This window comes from Elephas maximus, chromosome 3, assembly GCF_024166365.1.
Source record: "Elephas maximus indicus isolate mEleMax1 chromosome 3, mEleMax1 primary haplotype, whole genome shotgun sequence".
Taxonomy (NCBI): domain Eukaryota; kingdom Metazoa; phylum Chordata; class Mammalia; order Proboscidea; family Elephantidae; genus Elephas; species Elephas maximus.
In genome coordinates, this window is record NC_064821.1 from 191,537,888 (window position 1) to 191,558,863 (window position 20,976).

The window sequence follows — 20,976 nt, forward strand, 5'->3', positions numbered from 1 at the left end:
AAGCCATTACAAGCTTAAAAATAAATAGGGCCACCTGTAGAGTAGTGATAATTTTAATATTTGTACAGTGTTTTACAGCTTAAAAAGTGATTTCACACCCATAAGTTCACATAATCCTCTCAAATCTGAGAGGTAGCCCTTGTCCCTATTTTACAGAAATTTCAGTAACTAGGGTTATTTTTTAAAAACAGATGTTGACAATAGCAAAATCTGATCTTTCTTTGGAGCCATGTAAGGCAATCTTTTTTATTTTTTTAAATTATTTTGAGTATTTTTTTGTTTTAGGTGAAAGCTTACACAGCAAATTAGATTCTCATTCAAAAACTCATGCACAAATTGTTCTGTGACAATTGTTACAGTCCCCTTTATGTGTCAGCACTTTCACCATTTCCACCTTGCCTGCCCCATTTCCATCCACCCAGTTTCCCTACCCCACCTTGCCTTCTCATCTTTGCTTTTGTGTAAATGTTGACCGTTTGGTCTCGTACAGTTGAGTGTCTGAAGGACCACATTCTTTGCAACGTTTCATTGGTAACTGAGATTGTGTGAGTGCGCGCACTTGCATGTGATATATTCTGAGTTCTGGAGGCTGACTAGCCACCATCTGATGGCCCTTGCCCTGGTACTGCTTAATTGGAGATGCGCCCCTTCTCCCTGCACTATCAAACCATGTCTAAGCTTAGTGTCTCCCAAAGCCACGAGGGTACAGTGAACTGGTGGAAAGAGTTCGTGCCCCAAGCCAACGTATCTTTCCAAGATCAAGAAGTGAGGAAAAGAGATCGGACGCTGGCACCGCGCATGTGCGTCAATGCACGCAGGCGCAGCCTCTCTACTTCCTGATCGTCTCGCACTCCCACCCCACCTCCTGGAGCAGTTGTCCCGTCCCGCCCCTCCCAGAAGAAGAAGAGAGAGATGCAATTGGGTATTTTGGTTATCTATCCGACCAGGTTCTCTTCTCAATCCAATTGGCAGCCGAGGAAAAGGGCAGTCCGCTGTCGTCGGCTTACTCCTTCGAGACTCAGAGCCACTGCGGAAGCGGCTATTGGCGGAGGCCTGGGACAGCGACGGCTCAGTTCCGGCGCGAGCCGCGACGATTCCTCCCCCTCCCCCGCCGTCGCCCTCAGCCTTCCCACCCCCCGCCCTTCCACCATGGCCGCCTCTGTGTGGTGCAGGGAGAAGCCGGTCCTCCGTGCCCTCCTATAGCGCTTACTGCCCCATCCTTATCCCCTAGGGGCCGGATCCAAAGGAACCTTGCTTCCCAACCCTTGGGGGCAGCAGCCAGGAAGGTTTCCTACCCTCTGCTTAAGGGGCAGGACTCATCTTTATCCCCCACCTCTTGAGGCAGAAACTTAGGATCTTCCTTCTCTCAGGGTCAGAAGCCAGAAAGGGCTCCCCGTCTAATCCTTCAGGGGCGGAAGCCTCGGCTACCCCTCCGCTAGGGGCATAGATCCTTTACCCCGAATAATTAGGAGCAAGAACTAACGGCTTTCCTTCAGCATTGCCACTCCAGAGGCAGGACCTAGAGGGCCGTGCCTCTTCTTCCCCTCCTAGGAGCGGCCTTTTGGAGAGGAGGGAGGGGCGGAGTGGACAGGGGCTCTTTACCTTCCCTACCCCACTTGTTACCCTTGTCCCCTGCCTCTGGCAGCCCAGAGTTCCTCATTTCTAGGACCTCCTTCCCACCCATCCACTCCCTGGCCTTTCCCCGTCTCCTGGCTGCAGCCATGGAGTTACAGAAGGGAAAAGGGGCAGCAGCACCAGCTGCTTCGGTAGCAGCGGGAGGTGGAGGAGGAGCGGGAACAGGAGCCCCAGGAGGGGGGAGGCTGCTACTTTCAACCAGTTTGGATGCCAAGGATGAGTTAGAGGAGGTAGGTGTGGGGGGTGGGGAAGGGAGTAAGAAATTGGGTTGAGGAGGGATACTGGAACGGATACTGGGCGGGGTGGGTGGTGGGGAGGAGGCCTTTAAGTTTTTTCTAAGGCAGCATAAACACTGCTCCAGACTTCCTGCTCCTGAAGGAAGACGTGCGGGCCAACTTCCTGGACAGATTGTCATAGTAACAGCAGCCACCAGTGTTAAAATGGGTTGGGGGTGTTGACAAGGAAGGGACACACACAACACCTAGATTTACCGAATTTATTTTTTGACATCCCTTTCCACGTAACACGCCACAGCTATTCTTAATGTCAACCCCTTTTCAGACTTAGGCCATAATGTATTGAGTTGACAACGATGTATGTGGGACGGAGTAGGAGACTCTGTTGGTGTGTGGGGACTGATAGGAGCTTGCACCAGACCTTGGACCCTCCCATTAGATGGATGATATCATTGAATGTGTATAAACACAGTTGATTGCCAGTGATGTCATCTGCGCACTCTAATGACTTAGAGAAAAATGCATAGTGTTTAGTTTGGTAGCATCAACCACTATAGTGTGTTGAGGGGGTGAGTGTGACCCAGGGGATTCCCCTTCAGAACCAGATAGCACACGCATAAAGGAGAGGCATAGGTTCTGAGAAAGGGTGGAGTGAGGCAATACCATGGGCCTGAATGGGGACTTTGGAAGGCCTGACAGTTGACCCTTCCCTGTCCCAGCCCTACTTTTCCTCTTGCCCCTGTCCCTGGCAACCCAGAATTGATTAGGTATTTCTTTTCGCTTCTACATGAGGAGACATAGGAATATGAGACCCCGAACTAGGCCTTTTGGCCAAATACATTCAACTCTTGGTTATCCAGGAATAGGATGAGTAAACTAATGGATCCTGGCATTCACTGGCCTCTTCCCTACCTCTAACTTTGTAACTGCCCTTTATCAGTTGTTAGTGGGTGAGTAGGCAGATAAAATCTGTATTTTAGCTTTGAAAAATGTCGGGTCAGATACAAGATGGCAGAACATACATACAAACATGAGCTTTGGGAAGGATTGTGAGTCAAGAGGTGGCTGGGTACCAACTTTGTGGATTATTCACCAGCCAGTGTCTGCTCACAGACTGGTTGCCATCGTGCTTTCCCCCAATAGTGCGTTTAGATTCATTTGGTTTTTGCTGTCGTTTTTATCAGCTATGGTAGATATAATTAGGAACATGAGCAATGCTTCTGAAAATAATGGATTCCCAAAACAAATGAAAATGACTTCAGGATTGCCTGGCAGTTTGAATTGCCCACTTTTTAAGAAGTGACCACTGTCATCATGAAAGTATTTATTGAGTCCTGTCACATGAGTTGGAATCGACTCAGGGGTAACTGGTGTGGAATAGTGTTCTAGCACTGGAATTCTAGAGTTGTGGGAAGTCAGTAGTTGACTAACTGCCTTTGGTCAGTTTGGATGGAGGGGAAAAGACCTGATGGATGGATGAAAACCTGTTCATTCCCCACCCTAAAGGGGTCGTTGTGCCAGTGCTCTGAACTGTACCACCAGGGTAGAATCGCATCCTGTTCCTCTGAGCTGTGATGTGTGAGTAAACACAGGAGGGACCACAAAAGAGAGGAAACATTTATTTTCTGGCTTTTTTTTAACTGCCTGAGAGTGAACTTTAACTGTTTCCAGGGAGGAGGGGAAGGGAGGACCTCTTTTTTTTTTTTTCTGATCATTTTCATGGTGTAGATTTTTTTCCCAGAATGTCTCAACCTATCTCCTTTCCTTCTCTGCCCTCTGTCCTTTGCATTTGAATTTTCCAATAAGCCTTGCCACACCATCTTTCCCCCCATGTGTGTGGTTCTGTTATCCCCACTAGATCAGAATGTCTCTAAGGGCCAGAATTACTGGCTTCTTCCTCTGGATATCCCCACAGACCTCTGTACACAGAAGTTATCAAAACCTGGTGTTGACTGACCAATTTCTACTTGTTCCTGCTTGGTTATTTCCCATCACAGGCCTACCCATTGCCAGGAACACAGAGGTAGCTTCCTGACCATATACGCTTAATGTGCGCAGAGTTTGATAGGAAAACAGAATGGGGAGCCCCAAGGCCTTATCATCTAAAGACTGAGTTAAAACACACCAAAAAAAAAACAAAAACCAGTTGTTGGCAAGTCAGTTCCAACTCATGGCAACCCCTATGTGTCAGAGTAGGACTGTGTTCCATAGGGTTTTCTTTTTGCTCCCGTTTTCATGCTCCCTGTACTCTTGTGTTGTGAACATTTTACTGTGGTTTAGGTGAAAGTTTACAGAGCAAATTAGTTTCCCAATCAACAGTTTATACACAGCATGTTTTGTGACATTGGTTGCAAACCCCTGAATGTGTCAGCACTTTCCACCCTTCCTCCCTGGTTCCCGCTCCACTCCGTAAAGTTTTCAATGGCTGATTTTTTGAAGTAGATCGCCAGGCCTCTTCTGAGGTGTCTCTAGGTGTACTTGAACCACCAGCCTTTTGGTTAGCAGGAGCCCAAGTTATACATTCACAGGGAAGATTGGAAAAAAAAGGGGGTGGGGGAGAGAAAAGACTGAGGCCCTTATAGCTGGCTGTGATTAGGAGAGGCGTTTCTGAGGCCTGGAGCATGGAGCGTTAGTGAAGAACATCACAGGCAGGGAGTGTGACTCTTCTACCCTAGGGAGCCTATGGTGTATCCTTTCTTCTCCTTGGCCCTGTTCCTCTTTTTGAAGGCAGAATTCTTATTGCCCACCCCCATCCTGATTTGGGGCGGGAGTGAGACAAAAATAGTGCTAGAAAATGGAGGAGTCTAGAACACAAGCCTTTGCAGCTCCTGGTTATTCCTCTGCTGATGTTAGGGTGAAGGCAGAAGCTGTGGCTCGCAAAAGCCAGAACTTCCTCTTAAGCTATAGACAGGTCTCAGGGTTGCATTTGGTGAGACTTGGGATGGACTCGATGGAAACAAATTTAGGTGTTTTTTTTGTTTGTTTGTTTTCTTGATGTTCTTTATAGGTTTTCCCTAAGGAATAATTCATATCCTATCCGTGAGGAATCTCCAGAGGATGGGCTGACTCATCTCTAATTTTTTTCCCCTTAAATAACTTCATTTCACGTACAAGTGACTCTTGGTTTGGAATACTTGGAACCCAGCTGTGCTCAATATGTAGCGAAGAGGTTAAGCCATCAGGCTGCTAACCAAAAGGTTCACAGTTTGAATCCACCAGCTGCTCCTTGGAAACCCTATGGGGCTGTTCTACTCTGTCTTATTGGGTCGCTATGAGTCAGAATTGACTCGATGGCATCTAACAACAACAACAACAAATATGGGTCCTTGGGGATTTGTAGGTTGGATCACATCTTTCTTTTCTGAAGACAATGGAATTTAGTTCTTCAAGGCCTCTGACTTCCCATAAGGGAGCAGTATTTACACTCTACCAGGCTGGATATTCACCTGGTTAAAGGAATGGAAACTGAGAGGTGAAAGGGATCCCTCTGACTTCAGTCTCCAGCGTCAGGTATATACTGGCCCTGCCTCCCACCTCCACCCTATCTACTGTTGCTGTCATGGAAACATGGTCACATAGTCTTAATACTAGTAAAATTAGCCCAGGAGCTCCTAGAGATGGTAAATATTTACTCAGCTCTCTGAGGTCCTGTTGTGGAGGGCTTACATTGAAGAGAGCCATTCCTGCCAGCAAATGTTGGCAACTGCATTTATGATTTGATCTTTACTGAGGGCCTCTAGAGACTGGGGGAAGGGAGTTACTGCTACTCGATTGTAGGGATCTGGCTTCCTGTGGCCCTCTTTGAGGGGTCATGGTCTCTCTGTCACCCTGAATGATTTGCAGTTAGTTCTCCTATCCCTGTTTGGAAAAGTAATTTCTGTAGTTTGGGAAGAGCAGCATCTTCTCTACTTCTGTTGGCTGGACAGGACTGGCCCTCACATGTCTTTCCTCGTTGCTTTTACCCACCCATTCCAAATTCTGGACTCTTCCTCCCTTCTGCATCCCTTGCTGGGCCTCCCTGCTCCAAGAGGCCACTTCTCTTCTTGACTGGGCAGTGACCCATAGAATTGACTCAGTCCTATGAGCAGAGCTTAGAATATCAGGGAGGGGCCTTGAGAAGCCCTGCTTAGCACAAGATCTCTGTGTCAGGTCACAGCCAGAGACTTGGCCAGCCCACAGGGCTGAGTATCCAGCTTTGCATGAGGATCTTGGTACAGGATCCATCAGTCAAACCTTCCCCCCTCTGTCCTATCCTTTCCTTTTCTCTCCTAGAAGGCAAAAGTTTGCAGAGGGTGAGTAGGGGAGGAAGCTTTTCAGCCAGGTGAAGGACTTATCCATGTCCTGAAGTAGGGGGTTTAGTTTTCAGGACTCTTTAAGGACATGCCATCAGAAAGGAGGCCGTGGTCCTCATAGATTTAGTTGTGCAATTGCTGAGGTCTCCCTGTTGAACAGATTCTAATTCTCCTGAGGCTGTATGCTGGGTGCTTTCATATGTATTATCTTGTTTAATCCTCAGAGCAACCTTGTGATACAGGTATTATCTCTATTTTTCTGATAAGAAAACCAAGGTTTAGAGAGGCTAAGTAACACCCAAGATTAGCCTAAGTCCGGCAAGTGGTGGAGGGTCCCTTCTCTGCCATGCTTCCTGTCAGTCAGTTTGCTCATTAGCCAGCTGCTCTTTGACCTCTCTTGCCTCTCTATCTCCTTGATTCAGCAGGGCTGTCTTTCTTGGAGTAGGAAGCAATATCTAGAATTTGAGGATGCTGTACTACTACTGCTTGTTCACCATCTCCCTCTACAGGGGTCCCCCCCCAGAGCTCCCAGAAAGAACAGCCTGGACCTAGCAGCTGGAGTAACTGATCCCCTCTAGATGTTGGTAAATATCCTGGGTGGAGAGGGATAAGATTTAAACAGAAAATCCAGCCTGAGGTTTTTTTTCTCTCCCCTTATCATATAGAAGCTAGATTAGGTAATGGTAGACCTCAGAGCTTGTGGCAGAGGTAGCTTGTGAGAGTCACAGTTTGGTTTTCATGTGATCTCACAGCTGCTTTTCACAAGTACGTGGGTGCTGCTTATTAAGGCCAAGCACGCTGATCTGACCTAATGTGGGGTATAGTCAGACTTGATGTTGGGTGGTGAAGTCGTAGTAATACCTTCAGACCAATTGGCTTTGGGCTTACTTCAGGCTGAAGCTTTGTAGCTATGGGAGCTCCTCGCCTTAACCTCATTTCTGCCCTTGGGCCATTGTGTGACCTTAGGGATGGACATAGGCAACCTCAGGATGATGGACAAAGGAGAGATGTAATGGTCTTTCACTCCCAGGCTTCCTTCCCATTATCCTTATTTACCAGTCCCTCCTAATGCTGCAGTAGAACCAGTTATCAACAAGATGTTTTTGTGATGACCTCTGGGGTCAAGTGGAAGCTAACCTAATAAACTTCTCTTACTGTGGTCCTGTCTGCCTTTGTCCCTGTTCTGCCAGCATCATCATCACTGGGAATGGGGAAGTGGCTTTCCTGGAACAGTTTTTGGGGTAACCCTCAAGATAAAGCTGTAAAGGACTCAGGAAGTAGTTTATATGGTGATCATAAAGAGTTTAATATGTAATACATTTTGTCAATATTTTATCAACGTTTAGTATCAAATGCGTCTTAGAAACAGGGACCAGTGACTAAGATTTCATTTCCACAGAATGTTGAGCCGTGGTGGGGTTGGTCTTTGAAACTACTGTGGGCCTTGAAGAGGTTTTAATGCAGCTATCTCCACCGTAGTTTGACTAGAGACCCTGATGGTTTTTGAAGTTTGTTTTTGACTTTTTCAGGGACGTTTCAAACATAAATAGAATAGTATAATCCCCATAACCCGTTGCCATCGAGTCTATTCTGACTCATAGCAACCGTATAGGACAGAGTAGAACTGCCCCACAGAGTTTCCAAGGAGCACCTGGGAACCCTGGTGGTGTAGTGGTTAAGTGCTACGGCTGCTAACCAAAGGGTTGGCAGTTCAAATCTGCCAGGCGCTCTTTGGAAACTCTAGGGGGCAGCTCTACTCTGTCCAATAGGGTTGCTATGAGTCGGAATCTACTCGAAGGCACTGGGTTTGGTTTTGGTTTGATAATCCCCATGTTAATGTTACCCTCCTTCAGTGCTTATCAGTACATGGCAATCTTGTTTTATCTCCTCCCCAAGTCCCTATAGATTGTTGTGAAGCAAATCCAAGGCATCTCATCTGTACATACTTCATGTGTATGTCTGTGAAAGGACTTTTTTTGGGGGGGGCATAGCCACAACACCATTATTGTGCCTAAAAATATTAACAATAATTCCTTAATATAGTCACACTTAGTGTTAATTGTCTTTTGATTGTCTCAAATTCTTTTTATAAGGGGTTCGTCAAATCAGTGATCAGAAAAGGCCTACATATTGCATTCAGTTGTGTCTCTAATTTTTTTATAACTTTTTATTTTGAAATAATGTCAAACTTACAGAAGAATTATAATAATACATAGAATTCTTATATGCTCTGAGTATTTATCTGGGTTCACCAATTATTAACATTTGCCACATTTGCTTTGTCATTATCTGTCTATGTCCATATTATTTTTAACCTTTTGAGAGTGAGTTGTAGCCATTATGCCCCTTTAGACTTTAGAACAATGGTCTTCTCTTATATGACCACTGTTTTGCTCTCAAGATTAGAACATTTAGCAGTGTTAAATAGCATATGTTGCTATCTAATTTACAGTATATATTCAAATTTTAGGGAGCCCTGGTGGCACAGTGGTTTAGCGCTCAGCTTCTAACCGAAAGGTCAGTCATTCGAACCCACTAGCCACTTTGGGAGAATGATGTGGTAGTCTCCTTCTGTAAAGATTATAGCCTTGGAAACCCTATGGGGCAGTTCTACTCTGTCCTATAAGATCATTGTGAGCTGGAATCAACTCATTAGCAATGAGTATTCAGATTTTATCAGTTGTCCCAATAATGTCCGTTATAGTAGTCCAGAATCACTCACTGCATTAAGTTGCCATGCTCTCTGTTCTTTTATTTGAAACAGATTCTCAGTCTGTCTTTGTATTTTATAACCCTAACATTTTTCACCCATTGTTTGAGCCCATTGTTGCAGCCACTGTGTCAATCCGTCTCACTGAGGGCCTTCCTCTTTTTTGCGGACCCTCTGCTTTACTAAGCATGATGTCCTCCAGGGACTGGTCCCTCCTGATAACTTGTCCAAAGTATGTGAGACAAAGTCTTGCCAGCATCCCTTCTAAGTGGCCTCAAACACAGCAATGATTGTGAGGATGGTCGCTGTGAGTCGGTGGTACCTAGCAACAACAACGCTTTTCACTGTTATTTTATAGAATATCCTGCAATTTGAGTTTGTCTGAAGTTTCTTCATGATTAGTTTAAGGCTTTTGTTTGTTTGTGTTAATAAGAAAACTTTGGAAGTGATGTTGTATCCTTCTCAGTGCATCATATTGGAGGCACATGGTGTCCTTTTGCCCCATTATTGGTGATACTAACTTTTATCACTTGGAGGGGATGTCTTCCAGGTTTTTCTACAGTTACTATTTTCCCTTTGTAATTAATAAGTATTTTGAACCAATGTAAATATCCTCTTTCATGTGAAATCTTCACCTACTGGCTTTAGCATCCATTGATGATATTTACCTCAATCAGTTGTTACTGCCGTTACTCCTTCTGCATTTACTAGTTGGCCTTTTACTGTAAGGAAGAGCTTTCCCTTCTTTATTATGTATGTATCTGTCAGTATGGGCTCATAGATTCCTATTTCATTCAGTGGGCTATAATTGCAAGGCTTTTATAGTGTACGGGTTCTACCTCCCCCTTTTTTCCTTGAAGTTTATGTGTTAAAGAAACCAGGTCATCTGTCCCAGTTTCTGCATTCTTGATTTTGCTGATTGATTATACCCCTGTCGTGACTTTACCAATAAATTGGTAGTTACATCTAGAGGCATAATCAGTTTTGAATTTTTTTTCAGCTTTTTTTTTGGGCCAGGTGGTGTGACACATTTAATCTTTTCTCACCCTGTCACAGAGATTGGAAAGGTGTATGAGCATTGTGACATCGATGACTACTGGCGTCTCAGAGAGGGAGGCCAACGATGCCCTCAATGCCTACGTGAGTATAGTCTTATCCTCACATCTTTTTCTACTTCTTTGAAAGCTCTGAGACATGATCAAAAAGACGTAAAGAACAAGTGACTAGGAATTAGAAGACTGAAATAAATGTCCTTGGCGCCCCAACTTCTCTATTTGTGGAAGTCCATTTCTTGGGCTCTTGGCATCGTTAAATAATAACAGTACCCTTAAAAAATAACTTACAGTTCTATAGTGTTTTTTTTTTTTTGCAAATTATTCTCACATATTTGAATCTTGTACATTTCCTGATCAGCCTGTGTGGTCGAAAGGATTTTAAATGGTACACGTAAAGAACTTAGAGTAATCCCTGGCACATAGTGAATTTTCAGTATTACTTATTATTAATATATTCTTCTTATTATGTCTTCATTTTACAAATTTCAGAGGTTCAGTGATTTGCCCAAGATCATGGCTTGGTTTCTAACAGAGTCAGGACAAGGGCCTTGGTCTCCTGCCTTTGAGTCAGATGCGCTTCTTACTCCATGACTGACTCTTTGCAACCCTGTCTCTGCTGAAGGCTGTTAAGGTCTGGTAAAGTTGGTGGAGTAGGTTTTTGTTTACTTTTTTTTTAAAAAAACACCCTTTTGGCTTTCCACCCCTGGCCTGCATTCCCTCCACCTCTTTCCCAAAACAGATGCCCCATCACTTTTAGGAGAAGGGAATCAGCACACTTCAGAGTTGATGATTCCCCTTTGCAGGTTCTTCAGGAGTTCCAAGCTATCTTGAACTTTCTACCTATGAGTGACAACTACTTTTTCCTTGCTCACACCCCAGGTATGCAAAGGCCCCCCCCAGCATGAGGAAATCTGCCTGGGCCTCTTCACTCTTGTCCTTACTGAACCTGCCCAAGCCCAGAAGGTAAGACTTCCTGCTGCAGACTTACCTGTCCTTCTCAGATATGGTCTGAAGTCTGTGGTGGAACTTACAGTCTAACTGGGGTAGTTTGAGACTCGCGTTTCCCCAAGTCTTCTGACCAGAGCTGGGTCACCATGTTCTCCGAGTAGAGTTACAGTCCCATTTTTCCTCACAGTGAATTGGTCATTCTCTGACTAAAGACTTTTATGACTAGATTATGAAGCCAAAAGGCAAGAAAAGGCAGTGTGAGAGTGAAAAAGCAATTAAAGAGTGTTACATTTCTAAAGGAGTTGGAATTTAATCCAGAGAAAAGACAAGAACTGTAACTAAGTCCATAAGAGTTCTTATCCAGGAGACAGTAACCTGTAGTTTGCAGGTTTTATTATTGGCAGGTGAATGTAGAAAACAGGCGTAACGTTGCAGCAAGTAGGAATTAGACAGTTTAGCGGAAAATGACTGATGCAGAGAATGCTGGAGTATGCGGAGTCGGACTGCCTGAGGAACATGATACGAAAGCTAGCCTGGGGATTCTTCACAAACAGGACAGTCTCCTTTATCTGGAATGGTTTAAGTAGGGTCCTTCTTTGAGGTAAGGCACCATTTAGGATGATCTCCTCGGAGTCTGTTCTTTCTGTAATAAAGTAGGAAAATTCTCTCTTGTGCCTCTCCAGATTTCCCCTTTCCAGCAATTCTGTGTCCTTTAGTCTTGACATGATGGTTTAAAAGTCTGTGTCTGATATCTGGCATTAGCTGCATGACACCAACAGAGGAGAGCTCAGTGTGGGGGAATTCGGTGTTCTCATTGGCTCTTCCCTGAACAACAGGATGTGGAGGGAAACTAACATATAATGAGCAAGTGCTCTGTGCCCAGCATTGTGTCAGGCTCTATTCTGACAAGGTTTCATTTAATCCTCTCGAAACAAACAAAACAAATCCGTGTGGGGCTGGTGGTGTTATTCCTTCCCGCAAACCACTCCCAGTTTCCCTGTGAGGTAATGAGGTAACTGGAGGCCAGAGACGTCAGTGCCATTTGCCCAAGGAGAACCAGAGGAAAGTCATTCCTGGGGACAAGGATAGGATGCCTCTGGCCTCCTGGCGGAGCTGCTTGGACAACCTCAGGGGAGAGATTTATGGGTGTGGGAATGTTTGTGGTCTTCTGATGCCAGCCGAAGTTGGGGGAAGGGGGCGGGTAGGCAGTGGGGCAGCAAGTATTCACACAAGTCTGGGCTAGAACCTTGTTGCGTTAAATTTCCACTTTATTTTCATACTGAACTTATCATCAGGATCCCTGAGGACTAATGAATGTCTCCAATTTGGTGGTGTTAAACAGTGATAAGATCCAGTCCAGTCCCTCTACTGGAAAGAAATTGTTAGTAGATATGGGGGTGGAGAGGTTGGGGGTGAGGTTTAATTTTCTCTTGTGGGGGTCCTTATAAATGTGATTAAAATCTCACTTAATTACCTCAATGCAAGTTAGTCTTGCCTACTGAAAAGTGTGTGTTTTCAGGTGAGGTCTAAGTTAGCCAGGATAAATCAGTAAACCTCAGTGAAGGGGACAGGGTGCGTTTGGTTTTTCTAGCTCTTTCCCTGACCTGGCAGTGAAAGGCCACAGGGCTCTGTATTGTCTACGCTTATTATGTCATGAGTTTGGCCATCTAGATGTGGCGAGGAACTAGAGCATTTTCTTTTTGCCCTATGACAGCCCTGTGAGGGGACCCTGGACCCTCAGGGGAAGGGAGATATTTTGCACTGGGTCTCTCTGGTTTACAGCCACACCAGGATTCATGCTCACACGCTAAAAGTTTCCAAGTAAATCCCTACCTGTGAACCTGGTAGGCTGAGCCCTGGGTCAGGCCTTTCAGACAGAGGAGGCGGGGCCAGGGAATTAGGACGACACATTTTTAGGGGTGTGAGGAACTGTCAGGTGACTCCTTCAGAGACCTCGAGCCAGCTCAGAGTAAGGTACAAGAATTAGTGATGTATCTTCCTAGACCCCCACGTGTCTGTCAGTTTGTTGTACTGTGGGGACTTGTGTGTTGCTGTGATGCTGGAAGCTATGCCACAGGTATTCAGATACCAGCAGGGTCACCCACGGAGGACAGGTTTCAGCTGAGGTTCCAGACTAAGACAGGCTAGGAAGAAGGACCCGGCAGTCTACTTCTGAAAAGCATTAGCCAGTGAAAACCTTATGAATAGCAGCGGAACATTGTCTGATATAGTGCTGGAAGATGAGCCCCCCAGGTTGGAAGGCACTCAGAAGATGACTGGGGAAGAGCTGCCTCCTCAAAGTAGAGTCAACCTTAATGACGTGGATGGAGTAAAGCTTTCAGGACCTTCATCTGCTGATGTGGCATGACTCAAAATGACAAGAAACAGCTGCAAACATCCATTAATAATTGGAACCTGGAATGTATGAAGTATGAATCTAGGAAAATTTGAAATCATCAAAAATGAAATGGAATGCATAAACATCGATACCCTAGGCATTAGTGAGCTGAAATGGACTGATATTGGCCATTTTGAATCGGACAATCTCATAGTCTACTATGCTGGGAATGACAGCTCGAAGAGGAATGGTGTTGCATTCATCGTCAAAAAGAGCATTTCAAGATCTATCTTGAAGTACAATGCTGTCGGTGATGGGATAATATCCATACGCCTACAAGAAAGACAAGTTAATATGACTATTATTCAAATTTACGCACCAACCACTAGGGCCAAAGACGAAGAAATAAAAGATTTTTATCAGCTGCTGCAGTCTGAAATTGATCGAACATGCAATCAAGATGCATTGATAATTACTGGCAATTGGAATGCGAAAGGTGGAAACAAAGAAGAAGGATCAGTAGTTGGAAAATATGGCCTTGGTGATAGAAACAATGCTGGAGCTCAAATGACAGAATTTTGCAAGACCAACGACTTCGTTGCAAATACTTTCTTTCACCAACGTAAACGGTGACTATACACATGGACCTCGCCAGATGGAATACACAGAAATCAAATTGACTACATCTGTGGAAAGAGACGATGGAAAATCTCAATATCATCAGTCAGAACAAGGCCAGGGGCTGACTGTGGAACAGACCATCAATTGCTTATATGCAAGTTCAAGCTGAAACTGAAGAAAATCAGAGCAAGTCCACGAGAGCCAAAATATGACCTTGAGTATATCCCACCTGAATTTAGAGACCATCTCAAGAATAGATTTGACGCATCGAACACTAATGACCAAAGACCAGACGAGTTGTGGAATGACATCAAGAACAACATCCTTGAACAAAGCAAGAGGTCACTGAAAAGACAGGAAAGAAAGAAAAGACCGAGTTGAAGACTCTGAAACTTGAGTGTCGAGCAGCCAAAGCAAAAGGAAGAATTGATGAAGTAAAAGAACTGAACAGAAGATTTCAAAGGGCCTCTCAAGAAGACAAAGTATTATAATGACATGTGCAAAGAGCTGGAGATGGAAAACCAAAAGGGAAAAACACACTCAGCATTTCTCAAGCTGAAAGAACTGAAGAAAAAAAAAAGCCTTGAGTTGCAATAGTGAAGGATTCCATGGGGAAAATATTAGACGACGCAGGAAGCATCAAAAAAAGATGGAAGGAATACATAGAGTCATTATACCAAAAAGAATTAGTCGATATTCAACCATTTCAAGAGGTGGCATATGATCAGGAACCAATGGTACTGAAGGAAGAAGTCCAAGCTGCTCTGAAGGCATTGGCAAAAAACAAGGCTCCAGGAATTGATGGAATATCAACTGAGATGTTTCAACAAACAGATGCAGTGCTGGAGGTGCTCGCTCATCTACACCAAGAAATATGGAAGACAGCTTCCTGGCCAACTGACTGGAAGAGATCCATATTTATGCCTATTCCCAAGAAAGGTGACCCAACCACATGTGGAAATTATAGAACAATATCATTAATATCACATGCAAGCAAAATTTTGCTGAAGATCATTCAAAAACTGCTGCAGCAGTATATTGACAGGGAACTGCCAGAAATTCAGTTCAGAATTTCAGAAGAGGACGTGGGATGTCAAATGGATCCTGGCTGAAAGCAGAGAGTACCAGAAGGATGTTTACCTGTGTTTTATTGACTATGCAAAGGCATTTGACTGTGTGGATCATAACAAACTATGGATAACACTACGAACAATGGGAATTCCAGAACACTTAATTGTGCTCATGAGGAACCTTTACATAGATCAAGAGGCAGTTGTTCGGACAGAACAAGGGGATACTAATTGGTTTAAACTCAGGAAAGGTGTGCGTCAAGGTTGTATTGTTTCACCATACCTTTTTAATCTGTATGCTGAACAAATAATACGAGAAGCTGGACTATATGAAGAAAAACGGGGCATCAGGATTGGAGGAAGACTCATTAACAACCTGCATTATGCAGATAACACACCCTTGCTTGCTGAAAGTGAAGAGGACTTGAAGCACTTACTAATGAAGATCAAAGACCACAGCCTTCAGTATGGATTACACCTCAACATAAAGAAAACAAAAATCCTCACAACTGGAAGCAACATCATGATAAACGGAGAAAAGATTGACGTTGTCAAGGATTTCATTTTACTTGGATCCACAATCAACAGCCATGGAAGCGGCAGTCAAGAAATCAAAAGACACATCGCTTTGGGCAAGTCTGCTGCAAAGGACCTCTTTAAGGTGTTGAAGAGCAAAGATGTCACCTTGAAGACTAAGGTGCGCCTGACCCAAGCCATGGTATTTTCAATCACATCACATGCATGTGAAAGCTGGACAATGAATAAGGAAGCCGGAAGAAGAGTTGACGCCTTTGAATTGCGGTGTTGGCGAAGAATATTGAATATACCATGGACTGCCAAAAGAACGAACAAATCTGTCTCAGAAGAAGTGTGGCCAGAATGCTCCTTAGAGACAAGGATGGTGAGACTACATCTTACATACTTTGGACATGTTGTCAGGAGGGATCAGTCCCTGGAGAAGGTCATCGTGCTTGGCAGAGTACAGGTCAGCGGAAAAGAGGAAGACCCTCAATGAGGTGGATTGACACAGTGGCTGTAACAATGAGCTCAAGCATAACAACGATTGTGAGGATGGCGCAGGACCGGGCAGCGTTTCATTCTGTTGTACATGGGGTCGCTATGAGTCGGAAGCGACTCGACTGCACCTAACAACAACAACATCTTCCTAGAGTTTTGATTATTTTCCTTTAGAGGGTGATTATCTTGTAAGATACTGTGTCTTGCAGAAGTTTTAGGTGGGAGTTACCCATGACGACTGATACTAATGGTATTGGCATTAGGCCTCAGCTCAGAGCAAGGGAGCTCTTTTTGAAGGGTTTATTTGTTTTTTTTATTTTTTATTTTATTTTTATTGTACTTTAGATGGAAGTTTACAGAGCAAACTCGTTTCTCATTGAACAATTAATACACATACTGTTTTGTGGCATTGCTTGCCAACCCCACAACATGTCTCAACACTCTCCCCTTCTTAACATTGGGTTCCCTGTTACCAGCTTTCCTGTCCCCTCCTGCCTTCTTGTCCTTCCCCCTGGACTGGTGTGCCCGTTCAGTCTCATTTTGTTTTAGGGGCCTGTCTAATCTTTGGCTGAAGCGTGAATGAACCTCTGGAGTAACTTCATTACTGAGCTATAAGTGTGTCCAGGGGCCATACTCTCGGGGTGTCTCCAGTCTCTGTCAGACCATTAAGTCTGGTCTTTTTTTTTTTTCTTTTTTTCTTCTTGTTTTTGTGAGTTAGAATTTTGTTCTACGTTTTTCTCCAGATCTGTCCAGGACCCTCTATTGTAATCCTTGTCAGCAGTCGGTGGTGGTAGCCGGGCACCACCTAGTTGTGCTGGACTCAGTCTGGTGGAGGCTGTGGTAGTTGTGGTCCATTAGTCCTTTGGACGGATCTTTCCCTTGTGTCTTGGGTTTTCTTCATTCTCCTCTAAGGGTTTATTTGGAGTTAATTTTGTCTCTGGAATAGCAACCTCAGGATGGATTTGGGATTCAGTGGTTCCCAAATCTCCACAGGCTGAGAAATGGGAGGTGGAGATGGTGGGGAGGGTGGTAGTCAAAACCGAGCCTTGAACACCTTAGAAGCCTACTGTGGAATGCGTGGGCTGAGGAGCCTCTGTCAGTCCTCGCAGGAAGCGTTCAAGGAGTTAGGGCCAGCTCTCTGGAATTTCTTAGTGGGGGGAGTTAGTGGTGAACAAGTGAACAAGAGCACTCAGTTTAGGAGAAATCAGGTCAAGTATCCGTGGACTATGCATGGGGTAAATTTGTTTCATTTGTACCTTCTAGACTTGCATCTGCCCTCTTGGTGGCTCTTATAAATGTTTATATTTTTTGAGTTTATTTACGTCTTGATGTCTGGACTGAACAGCTGGAAGCAAGCCTGGCTGGGATGCTGGGGTAACTGGGGAGGCTGATCTGGAGACCTCAGCTACTGTACAGGCTCTAACCATCAGGAGATAGAGGTAGGAGGAAAGAGTCTGGAATCATTGCTAAGGTCTCTCTTCACCAAGGCTCAAGGACCCACGCCCTGGCAGTTCTAGGTCCAGGCCCTTCCACCAGCAGGTAGCTCCAGAGAGAAAGTTGGGGCTGTGAGGGCAGAGGATGGAACATCACGACTCTCAACAGGAGAACAGATGTGCAACCTTAACCCCGCCTGCCCACCTGTCTTCACTTTTGAGACTCTCTGCTTCTCTTACCTATTCCCCACTGAGTTTCTGCCCATCTGCTTCTCTTCGGAGCCAGTCAGCAAACTGGCAAAGAGGTTGGTAAAACAACTGGCAGCATCAGGAATAGGAGACTCTCGGTGCTCGGCTGCACTGAGTTACCAGTAATTGCAGTCGAGAAAGGTCCCAGAGGAGCCTAGAATTAGACAGACAGTATCTGCTCTCTTCAGCCAACCCTGTGCCTCCTGAGAGGTTTGTCCTCCTTCCCTGTCCTGGGTCTGTTCTGCATTCATGGGATTTCTGCTTTCCTTTGAACAGACAAGGCTCTTCTCTGGTTTATAGTACTTCTGTCTTTGGTCTAATGTAGTTTTCCCTCCTGCCTCTGCCTCCCTCATCCTCTCTGCGTGCACTGTGGCGCACCTCTGAGGGAGGCCCCAGGGCCGAACTGCCAGCATTGGCTCACCAGCACGCTGCAGTAGGTCACTGAGCCTCATTGTCTCCTTGTTTATATTCTTGATATCCCAGCCTTCACCCCAGATGAAGTCAGAAAATAATCAGATTCTCTTTTGAGTATGAAAAATTTGTGGCACTAATCAGATCTCTAGTCCATTTCATTAGATCACTTGATTTAAAGACAATAGAAGCAGGAGGAAGTGACAGTAGCTAAGCTCCCAGGAGTCCCTAGTCGCACCAAGGCCAAGGAGCGGCTGATCTCAAGGGGTACTTCTCTTTTGAATGCTTAGGATGAAAGGATTTAGAAATGTAGTAGCCATACAATCACAGACTGTTATCCCAGCAGCCTCTTTCCCTTTAGTTCTTTCTGTCGCTGGTATAAGAGGTGGTTCAGAACATGAAATCTTAAAAAAAAAAGAACATGGAGTCCTGGTTTTTCCTCTTATCTCCTAAGTGACCTGAGGCGAATTCCTTTAACCCCTCTCTGCTTCTTGCCCCATCTGTGAAAATGGAGATAATAATGGTACCTATCTCAAAGGGTTGTTATATGGATTAAATGCAATAATATATACTATAAAGTTATTAACACAATGCCAGTGCATGTTAGCTATTGTTATTGTTAGTATTGTTGATGCCACCCTTGTTACTGGCCTTTTTTGCACCTACCTAATTTGCACCCTCTCTCATGAGACCCTGACAGGATAGGACTCAGCAGGCTAAGGAGGCAGCTAATGAGGTCCCCTAAGGTATTCCTCCAGGAGTCAGGCCTCACTAGAGGGAAGAGGTGAGAAAAGCTCTAGGGGGAAGGGAAGCACTGCCCCCCACAGAAGAAATCAGCATGCCCTCCCTCACCTCCCCCAGGCTTGGATATGCCGAAGGCTGCCTCTTTTTTCACTACTTGGCAGGAGCAAAGGGCAGCCCGGAGAAAAGAAGAACATTTAGTTAAGGCAGCTCAGTTTTAGTTCTGCCCGTCTGTGTGGGCCCCTGACCCCTTCCCCTTCCCTTAGCACCCCTTGCCCTTGCTGCATCTGGCTGGGTCAATACAGGGCTAAAAACCTCTTTGGGATCCTTTGCAGCCTGTTCAACTGCACCCATTCTACAGTGACCTTTTACTGGTAGATGAAAAGCAGATGGCCTCCCCCTGGTTTTGCTCAGCTTGTAGCATCAAACAGTGTGACACTTCCTAAGAAGGGAGATGGGGGACAGGGATAGGACTAAGAGCCTTGCCCAGCAGGCTTTCCTGCCCTGATAGAGGGTAACTGTCCCTTTTCTCTATTCTGTATGACAGAGCAAAGGAGAGGTTTGGGGTGGGAGAGTGCTATGGAAGGACAGTGTTCAGAATAGAAAGTCACTCAGTATTGCCACTCAGTCTCCCATTGGCGTGGTTTAACTTTAAGAGGCCGGGGGGCAGAGACCACTCTGGGTGGGGTTGGGAGCCTTGGCCTCAGCTTGCTGGCTGCTCATCAACCTTGCTTTTCACAGTGTTACCGGGACTTGGCTCTGGTGAGTCGTGATGGCATGAATATTGTCCTGAATAAAATCAACCAGATTCTCATGGAGAAGTACCTGAAGTTGCAGGATACCTGTCGTACTCAGGTAAGGGCAGAAAGGAAAGAAAATCCAGTTTGAAGACATACAGAGGGTAGATCCTTTCTCTTAGGGGGAAGGGAGGGAAGAATCCAGGGTAACTCACCCCTGAAGTTGTGTATCTCCATTACAGTGCAATTGTGAATTAGTCCCATCCTCAGATCTACAGCCTCTGCTCTTAAACTGTCTTTTCCTCTCTCCTTTAGTTGGTGTGGTTGGTGCGGGAACTAGTGAAGAGTGGGGTTTTGGGAGCCGATGGTGTTTGCATGACGTTCATGAAGCAGATTGCAGGTGAGTTGATGGCAGAAGTATAAAGAAGGAAGGAAAGAAGCCCAGAGACTAAATCCAGGCAGCGGAGCATGATGCAGGGCGTGAAAGATTCGACTCTGGGGCTGCTTAGACTCTCTCCTTTTGACACAGACGTCTTCAGAAGGAAATTGATTGAAATCCCAGGAGGCCTTTTGAAGCAACAAGCCTTGCCTCATATTCCTTCCTGCTAAACCTAGGGCTGACGTAGCCAGTCGACGTTAGCCAGTCCTCACTGTGGGGTTTTGTGGCATACCGGATTAGGAGGGGAGAGAAAAGTGAAGGCAAATAATTTGTTCCTGTGTTCATAATGCTTTGAGAAACCCAGACATCTTCTCTGGCTCCAGCCCCATGTTCTAAACATTTGCTCTCTAATTATTATCACGTGTAATTGGGGCCAGTCTGAGGCACAAGCTGTGTCACAGAACAGACCCTGACATTTAGATTTTATTATCATCTTGGCATCGATGATATCTGCGTGTGAGCCACTGAAGATCCAAGAGGTCTGCCCAGACTACCTCCTCTGCCCCCGAGATAGCACGCGTTTGTTTAAAAATGAGCCTGCTTCTCTATCTCCCTATTTGCCCATAGGTGCCTTGCCTCCTTGTAGGATTTCTGTAACGTCAGTGCTCGTGTTCTGATATATATGAACCTTAATCTGTGTACTGCATGACTATGTGAACATTAGATTTTTTAATTGTGCCTGGGACAAGGCATGGCATTGTTGTCCTGGCTAGTTTGTACTGTCCTCTCTCCTGGCACTTTCATCCCTGCTTGGCACTCCCAGTCCCCACTTCTTGTCCCAGCATTTTGGTCTGGCTTTGCTGCGTATGAATTCTGCCCCAGAAAGTTCAGTAGCAAGCCCTGAAGATGATGGCATCTGAACACAGGAGACCCTTGGCCTGTCGTGAGCCTGAGCACAGGACTCTGAACATGTAGATGTTGGCCTGCGGTTGCTGCCAGCCACCTGCACCTCTCAGGCCCTACCTGAGCCATCATCCTTTCTTTCAACCTTGGGCTTCTCATGTCTCCTTCTCAGACATTCCCTTTCAAGGGCCCAAGTGTTCC

At 45.3% G+C, this 20,976-nt stretch overlaps 1 protein-coding gene across 1 annotated transcript in view; it reads left to right on the forward strand.

The window, feature by feature from the left end:
- Positions 1–932: 932 nt before the first annotated feature.
- Positions 933–20,976, forward strand: part of INTS3 (integrator complex subunit 3) — a 43,107-nt gene continuing 23,063 nt past the window's right edge. Inside the window, exons 1-5 of the mRNA XM_049880563.1 lie at positions 933–1,865; positions 9,930–10,013; positions 10,808–10,891; positions 19,498–19,611; positions 19,809–19,893. Of these exons, the coding sequence (XP_049736520.1) occupies positions 1,722–1,865; positions 9,930–10,013; positions 10,808–10,891; positions 19,498–19,611; positions 19,809–19,893 (511 nt within the window). The 5' untranslated portion in view covers positions 933–1,721. The remainder of the gene's footprint in view (positions 1,866–9,929; positions 10,014–10,807; positions 10,892–19,497; positions 19,612–19,808; positions 19,894–20,976) is intronic.